General features: G+C 34.0%; 1 protein-coding gene across 2 annotated transcripts in view; it reads left to right on the plus strand.

Moving 5' to 3' along the window:
- LOC132918087 (dachshund homolog 2) overlaps positions 1 to 20,943 on the plus strand; it is a 124,075-nt gene that overhangs the window by 13,789 nt on the left and 89,343 nt on the right. The window contains exon 2 of one of the 2 annotated variants that reach the window (XM_060979171.1): positions 20,359 to 20,388. The exons of the other annotated variant lie outside the window; for it this stretch is intronic. Within the exon in view, the coding sequence (XP_060835154.1) occupies positions 20,359 to 20,388 (30 nt within the window). The remainder of the gene's footprint in view (positions 1 to 20,358; positions 20,389 to 20,943) is intronic. 2 annotated transcript variants of the gene reach the window in all.

Consider the following 20,943-nt stretch of genomic DNA (forward strand, 5'->3'; position numbering starts at 1 on the left):
CAGTAATATTATACTATTATATCAACACGATTATTAATATTATATTTTTAAGTAAATAACAATAGAGAAAGTTTGTTAATTTTGTTATTTCCAACATTATCTATCGTTTAATATCAAAAATTTGAATTTTTTTGGTTTATAATATCGGTAGGTATATCTGTATAATATATGTATAAATATTAGTCGAACTTAAATAAAATATTTACATTTATTCGAATGCTAAATAATCTTAATGTTGGTGGAAGCTAGGTGCTAATTAGTGACCGGATATGACTTGTATCTATATAATAATATATACTTTATTATTATTAATTATATTGAAATTAATTCTACAGAAATATAATTTACACTTCTAAAATTTCTAAAACTTGATAATTAAAAATCGATTCACAGGATTAATATTTTTAGTATGATATACTATTTATTGAATGGTTTAAATAAAAGTTTATTAGTAATTTTATTAATTACGTCGTCACAGAATGTAGACAATAAGTGAAGTTGAATTATATATTTTATATATTAAAATGCGTAGCTAGCGATCCGTGAAATTTAATGCTCTTTAGACGATTTTGTTCGACGAAGACATAGGTACAGTGTGGATTATAATAATAATAATAATAATAGTAAATAGTCGAATAATAAATTTTTAATTGTAATAATATAAAAACTCTAATACAGATAAAATCTAGTTGAAAATATTTTACTACGGAAAGGTAGGAGTTTTTCACGAGCATTACCTACAATAGTATTTAATCATTTTTTTTTTTTTTTTGTATAATTGCGGTAGACTCGACTGAATTCATATTATGTCTTTTCATTTTTATACTGTATACTGGAAAGCGATTTCATGGCTGTTGAAATATTGGTATACATGGTAACTTTTTTAACTTAATTATTTTAACCTGTAACTGTGTCCAAAGATTCCAATCTATAAAGTCCTTCATATCATTTCAAAAGACCAATTTTCACTCAGAATTAAAAATTACTTACTGTCATTGAATTAGCAAAGTTCCATTATGTAAATATTTAACTAACTAATTAACTGGCCATTTAACCCTCCTATCGCCCAACTCTCATTCGGAACTATTCCATGGATTCCCAAGAGCAGGCTAAAAAACAGTGGTGTCGACGTGGCATGACCTGTAACCTGATTATACCTAACTTAACCTAACCTAAAAAACCATAAATATTATTATTAATTATACATTTGACTAATATTTCATGACAAATTGTTTCCAGTTGGAGACCTCTTTATTCTACTATGTTCATGTCATCAATTAAGTTTATTGTTCAGTTCTGTGACTGTGACAGATGGCCTAATAAAAAACTATTTTTACGATTAAGTTTCTTTTTAGTCAATTCATATGTTTTGGGCTCTAAAATTTTAAGCTTTTTATTTATTTTTAGTTTTCGAATTGTGTAACCATTACTATAGACGTATAAGCAGTTTCAATTTTCGTCCGATTTACCTATACATAATTGTAAATATTATAAAATGCTGAGAATTTTATAGATATTAAATATTAAAATAATTATCCTGCAGTACCTACCTATATACAATGCGTTTTATCCAATGTTTTACATTTATGTGTACGTCTTATATTAAACTTTTTTAATGCTTCTCGGTGGGTACGGAAAGAATCATAATTTACAACAATACGATTACCTGATGGCAAAAATGTTATAGGTACCTATAACGTTGTAAAAATACCGTTCACGTTTAAAGTAATATTTACACACAATAGTTGTAATATATAGGTAGGTGGGTATCTATATTATACGAGAGTAGTACACTACTAAGTAGGTAGTATACATTATAATATATAGCAGTATATTTGCAGAAAGAGATATCAAGTTCACAGACCGCATCGTCGTGTTGCGAGTCCAAGTCGTTGTTTAATTACGGTATGTAACGACGTGTGTGCGTGTGTGAGCGCGCGCCCGTGAGTGTGTATATAAATAGTAATCGTAATTAAAAAATAATAATAAAAAAAAATATCGTTTGCTCGAATAACAACAATGTGTCTAGGTACATACCTTTATATGTATAATATATTATATAGGTACCAACGTTATTATTATTGCTATTCGTTTTCTATTGTAATGACATCAGCGGGCGGCGAATCGTCCAAGAGAAACATACAAAACGTGCGTGCGCGTACATTATAAATTTAATTGCGAGTTATAATGTATACGTATAATATACGATTCCCATACGAATGCGCCGAGGAAACATTATAATAATATTATTATAAGTCGGACGCGACCAGCAATCATAATAATAATAAAAACACGAATTTTATGTTTTTTCATTTCGTTTCGTTTTAATAGACATTTGTATTAGAGAAACGTTAATTAATCCATACGCTAATTAAACTAGGTCTGACCGAAAAAAATATGCATATATATATAATATATTATATGAATGAACTATACGCGTGGACGTCTCTGCCTCGTCCGCCGTACATATTTTAATATAATATATATACACGACTTAGCACGATAATTGCCGCTTACCAAAAAATGATAATTATTGTTAACATCGTCGTCATCGTTGACGTCGTCGTCGTCGTCTTTTAGCGCGCGGCACTGGCTGCTCCAGTCCGTCACTCTCGACTACTTTCTCGTGTAACGGACGCCACTTGTCGGTGGTGGTCGTCCGAATTAAATAAACTAATATCCGGAGCACGTAAAAAATAACAAAAAAACTTCTCTGCGTTATTATGAATATTATCTTTTGCTATAGGTACATCTGTTTGAACATATTACATAACACGGTTTGAACGTTGGGCACGGACTGATAGAGACGCAATGAAATAGATTTTCAATTCTGTTCGTGTGTACATTATTATTATTATTTTATTTTTGGTGCATTGCACACATATTAAGGTGCAAATTATAAAAAATATATGCCATTATTTCGCTGTTATTACCCATTAGGTACCCAATATAATATTATATTAATAGGCCGTCTTGTTATAATTAAATTAAACAATTATCTGTAGACCTGTAATAATATTATTATATTGTGTGTATTTTACTATTTTCTTCAGTAAAAAATGCGAACATCGATGAGTTTGTTAGATTAGATAGCATATTGGTACCCCCGCAACGCTATTACGATCTCGCAGTCCACGCGAACCACGTTACCACCATCGGGGGGGGGGGTCACAGTTATTATGATGTACAACGCATTTATGTAGATACCGAATATTATAATATAACGATTGTTATATTATTTTATAGGACAATACGAATCTTACGTAACTACTATAGCCATATCGAGATCGTTTATTTGTTTCTTTTTCTTTTTCGAGATATCTAACATCGCGATTAAATGTATCACAATAATATACGCATCGATAAAATACAATATTATTATAATAGAGCAACACAAATCGATCGGCCCGGAGTATAACATATGAGTTTGTTGTTTACCTCTCAGATCTATAAATTTGTCGAGTCATATACAATGTAATACATATATAACATAATAATTATAATACGTATTAATCCGTACGAGAATTATTATATCTTTGATTCCTCCGTCGGAACAATGGGTCTGGGGACTCGTCTTGGAAACCTCGAGCCAATAGTTGTATAATATATATATAAACATCGATACATACACATTTTTTTATGTATGTGCACACGGCGGCGAAGAATTTTTCACGCGATGACAATAATAATATGACGCCGGGATAACGCGAGTGTATAAACATATATACTGTTTTACCTGTTTTACCACCCGATGATTTTTCTCTATTAACCTCGGTATTACTTATAACTTATAAGTATATATAAATATATGTAATATACGTATAAATATACGTATATATAAATATGTGTATGTGTGTGTGTGTGTGTGAAGGCTGTGTAGCTGTTTCGTACCTTTATATTATTAGGTATATATATGTATGATATACAATATACATCCTGTGTACACGAATATAACTCAATACAACATTTTCGTACGCATACTCACTAATCATATATTAAAATAATAATACATATTTTTAATTACATATTAATAATGTTTATCGCGGTTATACAATTTACTTGTGATAACTAGAATACCGGCGATATTGGTGTACCTACACGAATTGCTCCCCTAGTTGAATTATGAAACATATTTTTTCAGTGATTTTTATAAGTATAAAAATATATTCAATTGCGTATAAGATAAACTTAAATTTAATTTAGTAATATTATTTTAGGGATCCCTTAAGAATATTAATTGTAAAAGTAATACAATAAAGTTTAGTTTACCTTGTTGCCTGGTTCAGTGTAGCGTATTTAATGTGCGTCTCAATATGACAAACCTAAAGCTATACTATCAGTAAATTCGTTTTCTTTCCCCTCCACCATCCAGATGGACTAAAAAATTTGATTCTCGTGCAGCTGGTCTGTTTCGCCCACTGCAAAGGTTGTTCAAGTTTCGAGATTATACATAATATCATTACTATACCACGTGTAGGTGATTGTTGCTCGCAAATGTTTGTAATTCGTATTAGCTAGGGCGCATATTATATGCAATGTAGTGAACGCGTGCCGAATACACATTTTGTGTATACGTTGCAGTATAATATGCATATAATATGCAGTGAATGATAATAATTTACCGATGGCGGCAACGGGTTTTAACGGCTCCCGCGAGAAACGCACCGCACGAGACGCACTATAATCACGTGTACTGTAACGATCGCAATGATATGTATGATATAATATTATGATTTCGTCGCACCCGGTGTCCACCGAACGTATATTGTTGTTTCGTCGTTGCGGTCGGACACAGTTGGCCGGACACGCGGCTGGTTCGATACCGTCATAATGTCTATATGTGATATAATATTATTGTCGCGATAGGCTTGATGTCGATTTCCGTGCCGGGAAAACTCAAAATGGCCTTGCTGTTTTTCGTAATAGATATAATCATATAAAGCGCGAAATACGTCGATGACAGACCGACAATTAATAATCCCGTCGCGTAATAGATACAGAGTCAAATATAAGGCAGAAAAAAATATAAAATAATAAATGTTTTAAGTTAACGATAACTATATTATATATACGTGTATAATATAGTATATTATATGTATGTGCACTTAAACCCTATCACACAAGATGTATTACTTGATTTAGATAGGTAGGTATATAATACTAATAATGCTCATAGGAAAGCCGTTGCTTATCAGTCATTAGGTGATCTATCGATTGTTTAATTTTCTATGACATGTATAATAATAATAATATTAATAATAATTGATATTTAAAAACATATGACTACTATTAATGATAGGCGAATATATATTATATGGATTACATTTGGCAGTCCATTGTTTTCGTCACGTGGGTATTTTATAATCTAGTCAATCCTAATGACAATATTCCTCGCGTATAAAAATATAGTATTGTTATTATTGTCATGAGACCGAAATTTTTTGTTCAGGACTCGCATTTTTACACAATATGCCTATATTTTCTACGCGTATAGAAAGCAAATTGTCCAAGAAAAACGGTGGTCCCGCACGATTTTCAATATTTGTATTTTTATCACAATCGTTTTATTATATATTATTTTTATAGATCATGGTTGTCCGTCATTGTTCTAAACCTATACCTATTGATAAATTATACTTATGCGTACACGTACCATGTATTGTATTATACATTTATTATGCGTTTGGGCTAATTGCCTTTTCATGCTCATAAAAATTGCTATGTGTTTGAGCGAGATGTATAAAATATGCTGTTTGGGCGAGTATTATACAATAGATTTGAGATCACCTCAGTGTAATGTGAGTGCAGCATATGTAAAACTTATGACAATAGCTTCAAGAGATGACATTGAATTTATTAAAAATAAACAAAAATAGGATCAATGTATAAATACAAAAATTTCATTATTTGAATATATTATGTAAAGCGGAAAATTAAATTTACGATTTTTTTTAATTTGTTATGTTTGCATAATATTTGGTCAATATATTATATTATATTATTTTTCTATACATATTTTGCTTATTCATTAGGTACTTGTGATATTTACAGAGAGTACCTGTAGTTCTGTTCAAGTGAAAAGAAAACATGCATTGTGTAAAATTTCACATACAAAGTTATATTATTATACCATATTAAAAATGCTCGCTTACACATATGCCAATTTTTCCAAAATACATTATCAATTTTACCCAAAATCAACAAACTTCAACGTTTTGTTTTGTACCTCATTTCCGTAGGTACACGCGTATTGCACTCTTACTATTTTGTAACTATATAAAATATAATCTATATAATTGATAAATTATAACGTATCTAAAATCAAATACAATATATTTCGTTTGATATAGGTTCATACTAATATTATATATTTACTTTAATAAGACGACATAACGTCGCTTTCAAGATTATTTTTTTCTCTCGAAATTTCACTGCAGCATCCCATCACGTATAGTCGATCGGAAGTATTTCGTGGTAAACAATCAAAACGCACGCATTTCTGCACAGTAGGTATATTATTATGTACGTAATTAAATTTGGATAACATTTACCTCGGTTTCTACACACGGCCTGTGTATATGTATAATGGTTTATAATATATGCAAATGTACATGATTATGTTATAAAGAGGTACAGGCAGTACACATGGCGTTGTGATCAGAAAGAAATTCGTGTTACACGAAATTATAGTAGGGATTCTATGCGATTATTAAATTAAATTTCAACCGTTTTTATAACAAGAATTTCTGATTTTACTGTGTACACATTTATATATATATATAGGTGAGATATATATATATATATGTGTGTGTGCGTGTGTGCGTGTGCCAAATACGAAATAGTTATAAAGTAAAAATAATTATGTATATAATCCAACTTCGCTTGAGAAAAAAATTAACAAATTTAAAATACAGCGCTATATCAATGTATCTTGGTTTTAGTACACCTTAGTTAATGGGCAAATGAGTATTGGTATATTTCGCTTTGTGAACTAATTTGATCGAGATTGGCTATTATCCCATAGTGAATGAATATAGTACTTGGGTATATTTTCGAGCGTGGTCTAAACTATACTATTACTAAACTTTTTATATATCTTTAAAAACATCTCTGAAATTTTTGTCAAAATCAGTTGAGTAGTTGTTGAATTTATTAGTTACACCAGCGTTCTAAAAAAGTAATACGCAAATTAACATTATATTATAGTCATTAATTATTTTTTGTTAGATATTATAAAAACAGCCTTCTTAAAATTTGACTTATATAGGTGGTCGTTTGTAATTGGCGCAATTTTTATAATTTTATTGTGAGTAATAAAAATTTTACAAAACAACTAACTATACCTAAATAGTAAACATATTATAATATTACGCAAAAACACCGACTAGTTTCTTATTATTATATATATAGTCATATGCATCGCGACAACCATTTAGTAATATTATTATAGATGTATTTACAATTTATTATTAAACGTAGAATAAATAATCCATTTGATGTTAATTTTATACGCACTCGAATGTCGTTTGTGAGGCCAAGAATTTGTTGTGCGGGCGTTAACTTCGGCCCACGAATTTTGTATGCATACGTATGCTCGAACGATGATACGTTATATGGCACATAAACATAGTAATATTACATATATATATATATACAATTAATATTATATGTACCCAACAACAATGAAAGATTTTAAATAATTAATTATTACCGTCGGCCAAGAGAAACACAATTAGACTTACACGCGAGCTGCAAATCCAAATATTTTAAATAATACTATATAATCGTTTTTAATAAATCTGAAAAAATATTTTACTAATGAGAATATTCGGTAGGCGTTCGTCGTATCGGGACGGAAACGATTCGATCTGAGCACAGACCGCTTCATTCTATTCACGTAGACAAGGAGGAAAAAAAATACCGAAACCCGATTTTAATATTATGATTATATGTAGTTCAACTGTACATGCATGTGCAATTATTCGAATACCATAATATAATATTCATAGGTTCAGCGAGCGCGCTGTTTTTGTGCGCGTGTGTGTTACAAGTCGTTACATTTAAATAATAATGCTGCTTCTGTTACCGTTCATGGTGCACAGTACTGTTTTTGGTCTGATTTTACTAAATATCGATCTGGTTTTTTGTTCGGTCGCGTGCGTATGTTTGTTGAAAGTAATGGAAAAAAAAGCAAAAAAATAACACTAGCACCTATTATATTTTACTTGCTGTATTCTGCGTGAATCACTGCAGTTGTTCAGAAATAATGACTGAGAAAAAAAATTAAACAAAAAAAAACCGGTTGATCGATTTTTGCGTCCAAAATATCCATCTAGCAGTCGTTTTGATTTAGCATTTTTCACTATACTTAAAAATCACATTTCGCCAGGGTTTCGTAAACGTGTCCCTCTCGAATGATATATCGTGTATGCGTACATGTATAATAATATGTATATTATACTCATAAAGATGAAACGATAAGGATGAGCGTTGATATGATGTACATAAATATGTGTAGGTATACGTATACGTACATATTATACACCATGTGTGCATGTTGTGGAGAATCACTGAACGGACATCGCGTGATACCGGTGAAACGTAAAAAAAAATAATCTTAAGCTAATGAAATTATTACAGAAAATATCCCTATAAAAACATGCGCTCCCGGGGGGTACACGATAGCGTCTACTGCAACACACTATCACGGCAACAGTAACAAGCGTGTCATTCGGACGGATTTAGGCAGTCTGAGAATATCGAACCCGCCGCCGTGGCTGACAACCTATGATTATATGCTTAAAAATACATATTCGGTTCTTCGTGTGCGCTGGCCGTTTTCTCTGTCGTGGGCACAAGAGATGCGAGCCAGTCCGAAGACACGCGTTCGACTCCTGCAATACCTGAACGGGTATACATACACATGATAATATGTAATTCGTCGTATCGTTATTGTGTTGTACAATATTATTATACACACACTTATATGAGGTCGAACACAAAATACACATCACATTTCTCAGCGGATTCGAAACGCTGCTCCCGAACAATCGTTGTGTTATTAATAAAATATAATATATATAAAATAGTAATAATAATAAACAAATACATAATGTATATAATATACCTACTAACGCGGAGGACGAGATGGAGCCCCCGCCGAAACACATTAGTGCGTCGGACCAATTAGTTATGGGGAATCTGGAGAGGATCCCGGCCGCGTTACTGTGTATACAACAACAATAATAATAATAATAATAATAATAATAATAATAATAATAATACCTATACTGGTAATGGTATATATCGGTTTGGTTTGGTGTGTGTCCTTGTTGAATTTGTGTGTGTACCTATGTGTTATTAGTTATTATGTTATACGACGACGGGTCTACAAACAACGAGAATAATAATGATTTATCAATACGTCAATGAGCGTGTTTGGAAGCAGAGGGAAAAAAATAAAACAAACGAAACCGAACACGTCGTAGAAGGGCTCGCGCGCACGCTCTAGGAAGAGAGAGAAAGAGAGAGACGGCGAGAATCGGATGCGAGGAGACGCGTTGTGGAAGAAGAATGGTTAAAAAAAATGAAAAAAGGAATCGAAAAAAAACCAACATCTAGTCGTTCGAAATTACTTTTCGGATACGCTGTGTCTCGACGACGGGCTCTCGGGTAATTTAAAAAAATAAATATTGTTACAGCCGCGAGTCCGTGTCTATTTGTTATCATTCGTCATGCGTGTTCGTCAAAAGGACGCACGTAATGCCAGGCAGGCCGATCTTCGTCGTCGTCGTCGTCGTCGACGTCGAAAGGCAATCGCGTATTACGCCCGCTGCAGCAGCTATACACACACACACACACACACACATATATTATAATATACAATATCCTCTATAGGTGTATAACACACCCGCACCGATCTGCCATCCCGCTCGCACGCTGCAGACAACAATTACTTAGCTGACGTTTTCCAAATTAACGCCGCAGGATAATGGCCGCGTCCCGTCTTGGTATATGTCTACACACGCGCATATATATATATATATATATATATATATATATATACCTATATAATATAATAATATGCGTATTGCTCTGTCGCTCGTGTATGTGTATATGTATATCAGATTTGTTTATATAGAATTCGTTCTTATTTTCTTTTCTCGTATTGTGTTATTCGCCTTATATATACATAATATTACGTGCTCTTTTCTATATATATATACATATATGATATGAAACATATACGCTCGCTGCACATGCGATATATTGTGTCCGTGTCGCACGGATCATCTTTTGGTAAATATTCGAACGTCGACGCGCGTCTTCACGTTATTATTATTGTGTTTATTATAATACAGACTACGGAGAGTCATAGACGTATATTATTATATATGCATATAATACAAGCGTGATATATATATATATATATATATATATATATTATATATATACACACACACACATACGAGATATTATATGTGGTGCGTGTATATTGTAATGCGGAGCAAAGAGACGGTTGAGAAAACGATTTTAAAATATTTCGATCGATTTTAGACGCGGTGCAACAAACACCGCGTGTCCACCATAATATATTAATATAATGTAAATATGTACTTATAGATAATAGTTATTATGTTCGAATATACTTTATACGAGTATACAGCGCGTTTATCGTTCGAACGAAAATTACAGCTTGTCACCGATTCACGTGAACCTACGTCATATTATTATTATTATCATCATCATTATTACCGTTATTATAGACTGCGTTCAAGTATTTCATAAGAAAATGTCTGTTTCTCGATCTACGTATGTAGGCATGTATAACTGCAGAGATTGATCGATTGATTTTCATATCGCGTTTACAATAAAATATACTTATGCTGTTCTCGGGCATCCTCTCTACCATTAACAGGTCACCGTGTCAGTATAGAAATATCGTATGTATTATAATATTGTATTATCGTCGTGTAAGGCGTGCGGGGAGGGGGAGGGGAGATTTTAAAATTTCTATTATAGGTATTATTATAATACACCGCAACGTATATCGTATACGACTCGCGGTATTGCAACAATTTGCAGCGTGCAAAATATAATCGTTTTTGCGCACGTTTTAAGTATTTATAAATTATAATACCTATACACCACTCGTTTTGCAGTGAAATATATAAATATTATATTGGCATTGCAGCGCGGGTCCAAATGTCACGATGACTGTTATAATGCTATGCCGCGAGGCGTTAATAACAATAATTATTCGCATTATAAAATGTACCTTTGTAAATATATATAAAATAATAATAATAACGGACGTGTTTATCTAATAAGTACACGGCCGCCAAGGTCGATATTGCAAACCATGTCGGATATTGTAAAAATAAAAAATAAATTGTCAAATGGTCGACTGTTTTAGGTGTATTATAATAGGTACGTATCTTGTTTTATTACGGAAAGCGAATGTTTTCGGCGGAGTTGTGAGGTGGACTATTTAGAACTCGTTATAATAATATTTCACATCCGTACTGGCCTCGTAAAATACATATATTATAGGTATATACATTTCATATATACATTACATGAGTAAATACTTAATATACATATAATATGAACCTATATAATATGCTAAGCGTGTAAAGTACACCGTAGTGCGATGAAAATGGCGAATTTATTCTATATAATATTTAGTGCAGAGGTACAGAGGGAACGACACTCGCGATTTTCGTCCTTCAAGAATGTTATGCGCTTCATAAATTTGTTGTTTGTCTACTAATAGTATTATCTTAGTACACATGTAATTGCCATGTTTATTTTTATTGTATGTTTAACGAGTCGTCGAGTTGGGTAAGCTTGAATTAATGTTTAATATACTTGCAGACGCGTATTATTATAATTTAATCTATTTATTATCAACGGATATTATTTGCTACATAAAAACGGTTAATATAATATTAATAATATTGAATACTATAGAAAATGTATACGTATATGGGTAATTAAATATTTGAAAACGGAGATTTCATATTACATGTAAAAAACGGGTCGGAACGACGCCACCGATCAGCGCGAATCGCGTGTGCTCGCGCTTAATATTTAATTTATTTAACTAAATACTCATACAATAACACACACACACACACACATATCTAATATTATACGGGATATGTATAATGATTATTATTTTTTGCCAAATAAACATAGTATATTAAAATATAACATACGCGTCACGCGTGTGTTGTTCTTGTTATAGATATTATAATTTATGCAATATTTTTGGCCACCATATTTTTCACCTTTTTCCCGTTCACTATCTGACTCGCAGGTTCAGACGATGCCCTATATAAATGCAAAAAACATTATTTAGTTATGATTCGAGTATAATGATTTATGCCTCACGTATACGTTAGGAACACCGGCGCCATTGTAATATGTAACGCGTTTCCCTCCGAAACGCGTTTGAATTACACTCCACATTATAATTAAATATTATTGTTCATGTCCACGTTTGCGTATTTAGACTTTCCACCATCGACAAACACACAATTAAGCTATTCTTACTTAATAATAAAAAAAAAAAAAATCGAGATGAAAATTTAAAAACTGTCTGTACATTTGTTTATTGAAATATACACAATTGAAAACAAAACGCAATTTATTTTATATACATGGTCGATCGTGCCTATAAGATTACCACCACCTCTTTAATTCGCTGCTATCAGTCTTTCTACAGGTAATATCACATTATCGTTTTTTTCAATTTTATTTATTATATAAAAGTATAGATTGTAGATATTCAATAAATGCTTTTATGAAAAATAAAGAACTATTTTCACACCACTGGGATAAATGGAAAAAGTGACGTTACTATTCGAGAATTGGCTTGATTATTCACGTTTGCGTGATAATATATTACGGCAGCGAACTTGTGACGCCGCCAATCGACTTTTCGTCTCGGGCGTTAGCACGCGTACGCACCCGCCGGCGGCGTTCTTCCACCTGTTCCCGTATAGGTACACGTAATTGACGTAACACATTAAAATATCCATTATTGTGAATGTAGTAACTATATAATATATAGTGAATACCATAAACATACCCACACTAGCTCATGTACAATACAATAAATATAATATTATATATGCGTACTTACTATACACATATATGTATGTTTACTAGACGACGGATGATTATTGTGTTATTTGCATGGTAATGTCATATGTATATATATATGTATGATATATGAGGTGTACATGTATACTATTATTTTTTTAACCAGTACAAAACCCACCGCGCGATTTTTAAAATTATTTTTCTATTCAATCTCTTCGCAACGTATCATTAAATTAACGTTCTAGTGCGGGCTGGGAGTACGTACGGGGGTATGGAAAATAAAAGGAACATAGCGTGATGCACTCTGCAGTACGACTACACATAATAATATGAAATAATAATAACAATAATAATATTATACATACATTATAATATTATACACTCGGCATACGGACCGTCGCAAATTATCGTTTGTATTCGTATAATATAATATAGCAGTTTCGTATCTTGTGTTCTTAATTATTGTAATCGTATAGGAAATATAATAGATAGCGTCCGCTGTGCCGACTCGTCGTGACCCGTTTCGCAAATAAATTTCTAGACTGTGCAGTCCCATTTGAAAAAAAGAACGACGTAAATTATATTATTTTTTGCAGTGTTCCGTTAAAACAATTTTAACAATATAACATTGTATATTATAAAATAAAACCGAACGTAATTTAATATGTTGAGCACGCGCGCCAAACGCGTTCGTCGGTTGTCGTTCAGTGCTGCCGCCGCATCGACGAAAACGATTTCGTCACACCGATTCGCGCGACGGCTTTAATCGCGACGACGAGGACACGCAACAGACCATCTCGGCTACATCGCTTCGTCGGGGAGACAGAACAAGATTTTAACCGGTCCGGGGCTTTATCCGTGTTGTTATTACAGCAGATAACTGCCCCCGCCACAGTGCGTTTTGTAAGATGTCTAGCTTACGAGATTTTGCCTGTATATACCTACCTACAACGATTACTCACGCGTGAAACACAACGATAGTATATTATTATCACGGTCACGAAGCACGTGGTTACCGCTTCGGAAACCACGGTACACGTTGTAATTCGTATTTAACGTCATACCTGATACCAGGTTAAAATCAGTTGATTTGCGAACGATTATCGAATGACACATGCATGTAACACTTAATCGTAGAGTTGAACTGATTATATCTGTCTAAATTATATTATACACAGGCTCCGTATTGGTTATCATATTTTCGAGCCAGATTATCCAATGTCACACACTATTATATATTATATCGATGACAACGAGATTCTGTATAGCTCTAGAGTCTAGACGATCAAGGCCGATATTCCAGTGTGCTTGCAATGTTGCGATCCAGGAATTGTAACGTAGATATATAATGTATATATCGTGTCACACGATTTAGATCGTTCCACCGAGATCCTAAAAATCATCAAAACGGGTGTTTTGGCAATCAGGTCTGAACCGGCCGATTCGAGTTATATAGAGTACGCTCCCATTCCCCCTATACTGTAAAACCAAGTTGATTGGTTACAGTTATATAAGGGAAGGTACTCTATTTTTTTGACATCGATATTGGTTTTTCACGGGAGGCGTACTTAGGCGCGTACCTACATTATGCATTATAATAGTATAATAATATACATAATATCATGTAGCTGACAACCGTATATTATAATATATATATTGCGGCGGCATCGATTTCCGATGAACAGCAATCAAAACGTGTGGACACATCTGTAGTGCGTGTGCCAGAGAGAAACATTTTTGTTGTCTCTCACTCACTCTCACTCTCTCACTCTATTCACAAGCACCTGCTGTCATTGGTTTATATATTGCTTCACGTATTGGAAACGGCACAAATTCGTGGTACATGCGTATCGGACGTCGCTTTGTAAACAAACACACACACAATCAAAATGTATGTAATTCTATAGAGTCGGGGATAGTAAGTATAGATGTAGTTGTAGTAGAACCCAATCATATTATTGACTTTTTGTGTGACCAAGGACAAAAGAATCGGATTAACTCACAAAAAAAAAATAATAATAATATAAAAAGAGTAAAATACAAATACCTAAATGTATACGGCCGCGTCGCCGCCGTACAATGGAAATCGGGAGCGCCCAGAATAATTTCTATTAAAATTCTTATAGATATATGTATTTTTCATGTGTACATGTGTATATACATATACCTACGAAAATTGTTATATTCCCGAAGAACGGTGTATCCATTGTCTAATGTTTGAAAAACAAACAATAGGTTCATATGAGTTTTTTTCTTAACCATCTCTCTTATTATTATTATTATTATTGTTATTATTAATATTACTATTATAAATATCTTATAGTCATGATTGGAGGCCACTGAGGTTGAATGCCTCGTGGCTTTGACAACCAAATCATTTGTCGTATGCACACGATTATTATATGTATAGTTTATTCGCTAGTTTAAAAACGAAATTTTCCCCGCGATAAATAATTGGACGTTTACGACGTCGTCTCCTTTTCGAAAATGTAATATTCTCTGCAAAACCTTTGATACTCACATTTTAACAAATAACAATACGGTTATAATATAACAACTGCACAACAATACCCAACATTTGTTTACGATCAACCGTTCTTTTTATCCGTTCCGGAAATATTATTCAGGAATATACACAGGTATACACGATATAATATCTGTATAATATGTCGTGTGTATATAAGGTATTATCGTATAGAATAGAAACACAATCGGAATGTTCATTACCCTCAAGAGTAATCATAAATCATAACGTAATCAATTGTTCTACGAGCGTTATAATTGTTTCGAAGTTTGATTGATGGACTTGTGATATTGAACTCTTCGGAACACACGGTGCGGCGGCGGTGGCGCGGATTGACATCCCCCGGCAAACGGCGCTGGCGCGTTACATACCTACCTATAGCAACGGCGACGAAGGTATAATATAATACACGAACCGGTGCAAAACAAATACACGTCGAGGGCCGCCGCCGCCTTGTGTGGGACGAATGAATTTGGGAAAACATAAAGGCGCCAGTGCAATAATTAAACGTTAACGATGTATAGGCTATATGCTTGCGCGTCTATTTACGTATTATACGCACACACACACACCGACATATTATACACAGGTCGATGATTTGTTTCGCTTCAGGAGGCCTCAAAATGTCCTTTTCATCCAGACACCCGAATCATTAAACAAAAACAATATTAGTCTTGTACGATACGTGTATTATTATCTATATACACATTACATAATATAATATATATATACGTATGCATTTTACCAATAATACCTACGTATACACATGCAGACGATATACCTTGAGAGAGCGGGGGATCCCGTCATCACAGAGATATCTGAAACGATTTTTATTATTATTAACCGCGACCAGGGCGACTCAGATCGATCACATAAATAGGTATACGAATCTATATTATACTTTTTAACGTTCTGGAGACTCTATTATATTTCGGATAATATGTTTGTGTGGTATTATGCGGCATGACAGGGCGGGCCACAGTGTTTTCCCGTTTTCCCATAACGTTAACGCAAGAAAACGGGTGCTACACGCGACCGAATAAAAGATCCATTGCTCCGTCCGTGGGTACAATATAATGTACGAACGATTCGAAAATATTTTAAGCAGATGATTCGCCCCGTCTCTTCGAAACAAAACTCGTGAGTCGCGTGTCTCAGGGTGTACCTATTATTATATAAGTAATGCGTTTACCGAAAAATGCTTTCGTATTTACAATTATTGTTATATATTGCGCACACGTCGCCGGCCGGGCGTTTCCTTTTTTCAATATTATAATGACGCACTGCGGTCCGTACGGAAATACGAGTTTAGGTGTACGTTGTTATTGTGTTTGCGATCCGGCGAAGGGGGCCGAACTGAAGTTTATTGATGTCATCCGACAACGGCAATAAGAACAAGCGATATCGTTATTTCCGTGTACGACTTGTTGCCGTTGCACACAAGGCGTGTGAGTCGTGTGATCGCCGACGACGCACGGTTGAGACCCACTGCAGGGGCCGTACCCGGCCCCGTGATGATAAATGATTACAGAGAGATAGATCGTACGTATAAGACCTGCTGCGGCGCCGCGTGGTTCGTGAAGAAGCGACCGCGGCGAACACAACAACAAATATTGTACTTTTCCATTTCGGGGCGGCGTCGGCGTCGGTCATTAACCACTCGGCCGAAATTAACTCGACCGCGATGACACATTGTAATTATCAAACGCACGGACATAATAATATTAATATGTGTGTGTATACGGAATGGGGGACGACTTGCTCGTGTAATGCTGAACGGGTCAAAACGAAAACGACAGTCGGACAGGAGAAAAATCGGATTTTTAGTCGGACGCGCGGTGTCGTCCCGCGGGTGTATCGCCGTCGCTATACAGCCCACCACTGTTAGACTACGCTTATACCGCATATAATACACGTTATGATGTATAAATGTTTATAGGTTCACGATATTGTTGTTATTACTATATAATCGATTTCCGTCGGTATACCGATAATTGTCCGACCGACAAACGGTGATTGGATATTTCCGTCGCGTATATACATACTGGCACACTGGCTCTGTCTATATACGTACCAACAGTAATTATTATTAACTAATACATAATAATGTATAATGTAATATATGTTATATGCATAATATTAGTACCTATACAATCTGTCGTCTGCGTTAAATTGTTCACGTGTTGTGCGTAGGCGCCGGTTATTGAAAATATCACTTGTGACTGAACCGCGACTTTATCTCGGTCTACAGGTCACAAGTTTTCCACTTTGTACACAGTGCGGTTGCAGTATTCCTGGAGTTTATGTCTACGTCTTCTTTATCATTTTTTGTCGGTCCTGGAGCGTAATACGGGTCAACTTTAAAAAAAAAATGTTTGCGGTATAGGATCGAACTACTTAGAGAGAGATAGAGTGACGCGCGGTGATTATACTGCCACCTGTATAGTGTTTGGTTGTTATCAGTATGCGTATGTGTGAATTTAATGTACTCAAGACGTACGATGAACTTGTTTTTCCCAAAGAAAAACGGAATGGCTGTTTGATTATTAAAAAATGAAATTTAAAAAAAAAACACGTTATTAAAAACGTTCACCGTGGAAAATGCGATACGTGCGGCGCGCATATCCGACACATTATAATAACATGTACATTATAGTATTATTGTATACTGATACAAATAATATGAAACACACAATACACACGCTTGTTGTATCTATATGTGCGCGTGTGTATATACAGTAGTCGCGGTATCCATACGAAATTATGATATTATACTTAACGGTTGTAAGAATATATTATATTTATTTTATATTATATTATTATAGTCGAAGGTACATGTGCGGTTGGACCGTACCATATATAAAATATAAAATATGTAAATATTATTACTGTTTTTATTGACGCGGGCGGGGGTTTTGGTTAAAATAAGAAACATTTTTTTTTCGTATATATATTTACGATGGAGATCGACGTTTCGGTCCGGAAAATCGACATCGGGTCGGGCGCAAAAAAACACACGCAGATCCGTCCATTCGTTTGCATGTGTACACCGAAAACGATATTAAAAATATATATGCATAATATAATATACTTACGATATACACACGGCTAAATATACCTATACGCGTAATGTATGTAAACGAGATACCCGAGCCATACATAACTCGGTCTGACAGGTGTAACGATACGTTTTAATAATATACAGTTTAATATTATATTATATTATCATGTGATATAATGTTATAGTCGCAAACATACCGCGATGAGTATATGGCATATGCGTATGAGTATAGGTATATTTATGGGTTTTTATTGCGTCGATTCCGCACATAACCGGCAGTTGTACATATAATACGCAACATATACTTGTGCATATATTTCGTTGTACATGCGCTCTTAAGGTTTGATTTTTTTCGAATGCTCATTTCGGCCGGAACGAAATGACATTATTACGTCTCGTCGACTGATCGGACTATGGAGCGATGTACAAATTTCAAATAGTATCGTGTTCATTATGAATCGCGAGATCATTATTATTGAGCCGAACGATTTAACCCGGGCCAGTGTGTTATACAAATTAATATATTAATCATTGAGAATACAAATTCATATGATTTTTATAGTTTTCGCCATCGTCGCTTATTCTCTCGCACAAACAGTATTTTTTCCGAAACGACCCAAAAACTGTCAAATAATAATCATTTGTACACATGCTCACAACTATTGGTTTCATTGGCAATCATATAATTGTTATTAAAAAAAAGTATATATATCATATTATATTATAATAGTTATAGATTGCGCGTAAAGCGACAATTGTTATAGGACAAAACGTCATCAATCGATCACGCGTCGATCGATCTCGATAAATCTGAAAATGCAAAAAATTGTATACACATTTAAAAAAATCTTTTTTTTTTATTTTGGTTTTTTTCACCCGTTTGTTTCATTGTCGCCGGCACTACCATACGCACACATCTGCCGCTGACCTTTGAGACCAATATTCACTCTCCCCTATACATAATATCATTCCGTTTTAATAGGCGTTCGACGCCCATGACCTTTGCCACTCCACAATGATATACCTTGACAGTATTCGGTAAACCGTGACTTTTTATTTTTTACGTTATTATTTTTACCCACCATTGAATAATATATGATATTATTGTTCATACTACTTTTTTCCTTCCTTTTTTGCCTGCCTATTTTTTTTTTAAACAGAATAATGGTGTTTATTGCGTTTTATTGACGTCTCGATGTCGCACGATCTAAATCCGCCTAGTCATTTCGGGGATTTGATTAACGACCCGCGGTGACTTCGAACAGGGACCGTTATAATATGCGTGATATATAATATTATTATATGTGTGTATATGTATTATGTGCAAATGTCGTCGATACTTCCTAATTCGCTCGTATCATATATCCCTTGCCTCATATATACACACTTGGTACATCGTCGTCATCGCCACTAGTAAAATAATAATAACAATACACGTGCACGCAAGAAATTCAATATAGTTTAACTAAGTGTGTCGGAAGAAAAACTGATCGTAAATAGAGAACCAATTTTTTTACCAATACAATATTTTAAACAACCTGCAACACTGTTAAACTATATCGAATTTCGGGTTTGCCTGTACTTTGTTTTTTTTTATCTATTTTTTTTTAACCAATTATTTATGCACTTTAGTTAAACTATATATTTGGTTTCTTGTTTGCAGGTGCATGATGTCGCACAAGCCGACTGACAGGTAGGCAACGATTTGGATCATATTATTATAATGTTATTTGCATGCACACACACATATATACATACAACACGAATCGGGTAAGAAGTTTTCACGTGCTAAATATATAATAGGCGCCGTCGACGGAGTGGAGAAGGCTTCAGGTTATGGGCGATACAACGTCTGGAGGAGAAAAATCGTTATTGGGGCTTATAATTAAAAAAAAAAAAATAAATAAATAAAATAAAATATATCCTATCCCGCGGGGGTGGAAAGAGCAGCAAAATCTGAATCCGAACAAGAGATGGAAACATTTACACATTTTTTCGTTATTAAACGTCCGCATTTGTTTCTCGTGTCGGGTTTAAATTAACTCTTCTCCTTCCCATTCCCCTAACAGATGAAGCCCCTTCATTATTTAATAAGGTTATAAACGCAAAGAAAAATATCCTTCTTTTTTTCCCGCTCCCTTGTTTAATTAATTACGCGTCCGTTCTTCCGGCATTTACTTTTTTTTATCTGAAGAATTTGATTTTTTTTTTTTTGCCTGTCGGATCAAATCTGTAATTTATTTTTGTC

The sequence above is a fragment of the Rhopalosiphum padi genome, chromosome 1, assembly GCF_020882245.1.
Source record: "Rhopalosiphum padi isolate XX-2018 chromosome 1, ASM2088224v1, whole genome shotgun sequence".
Taxonomy (NCBI): Eukaryota; Metazoa; Arthropoda; class Insecta; order Hemiptera; family Aphididae; genus Rhopalosiphum; species Rhopalosiphum padi.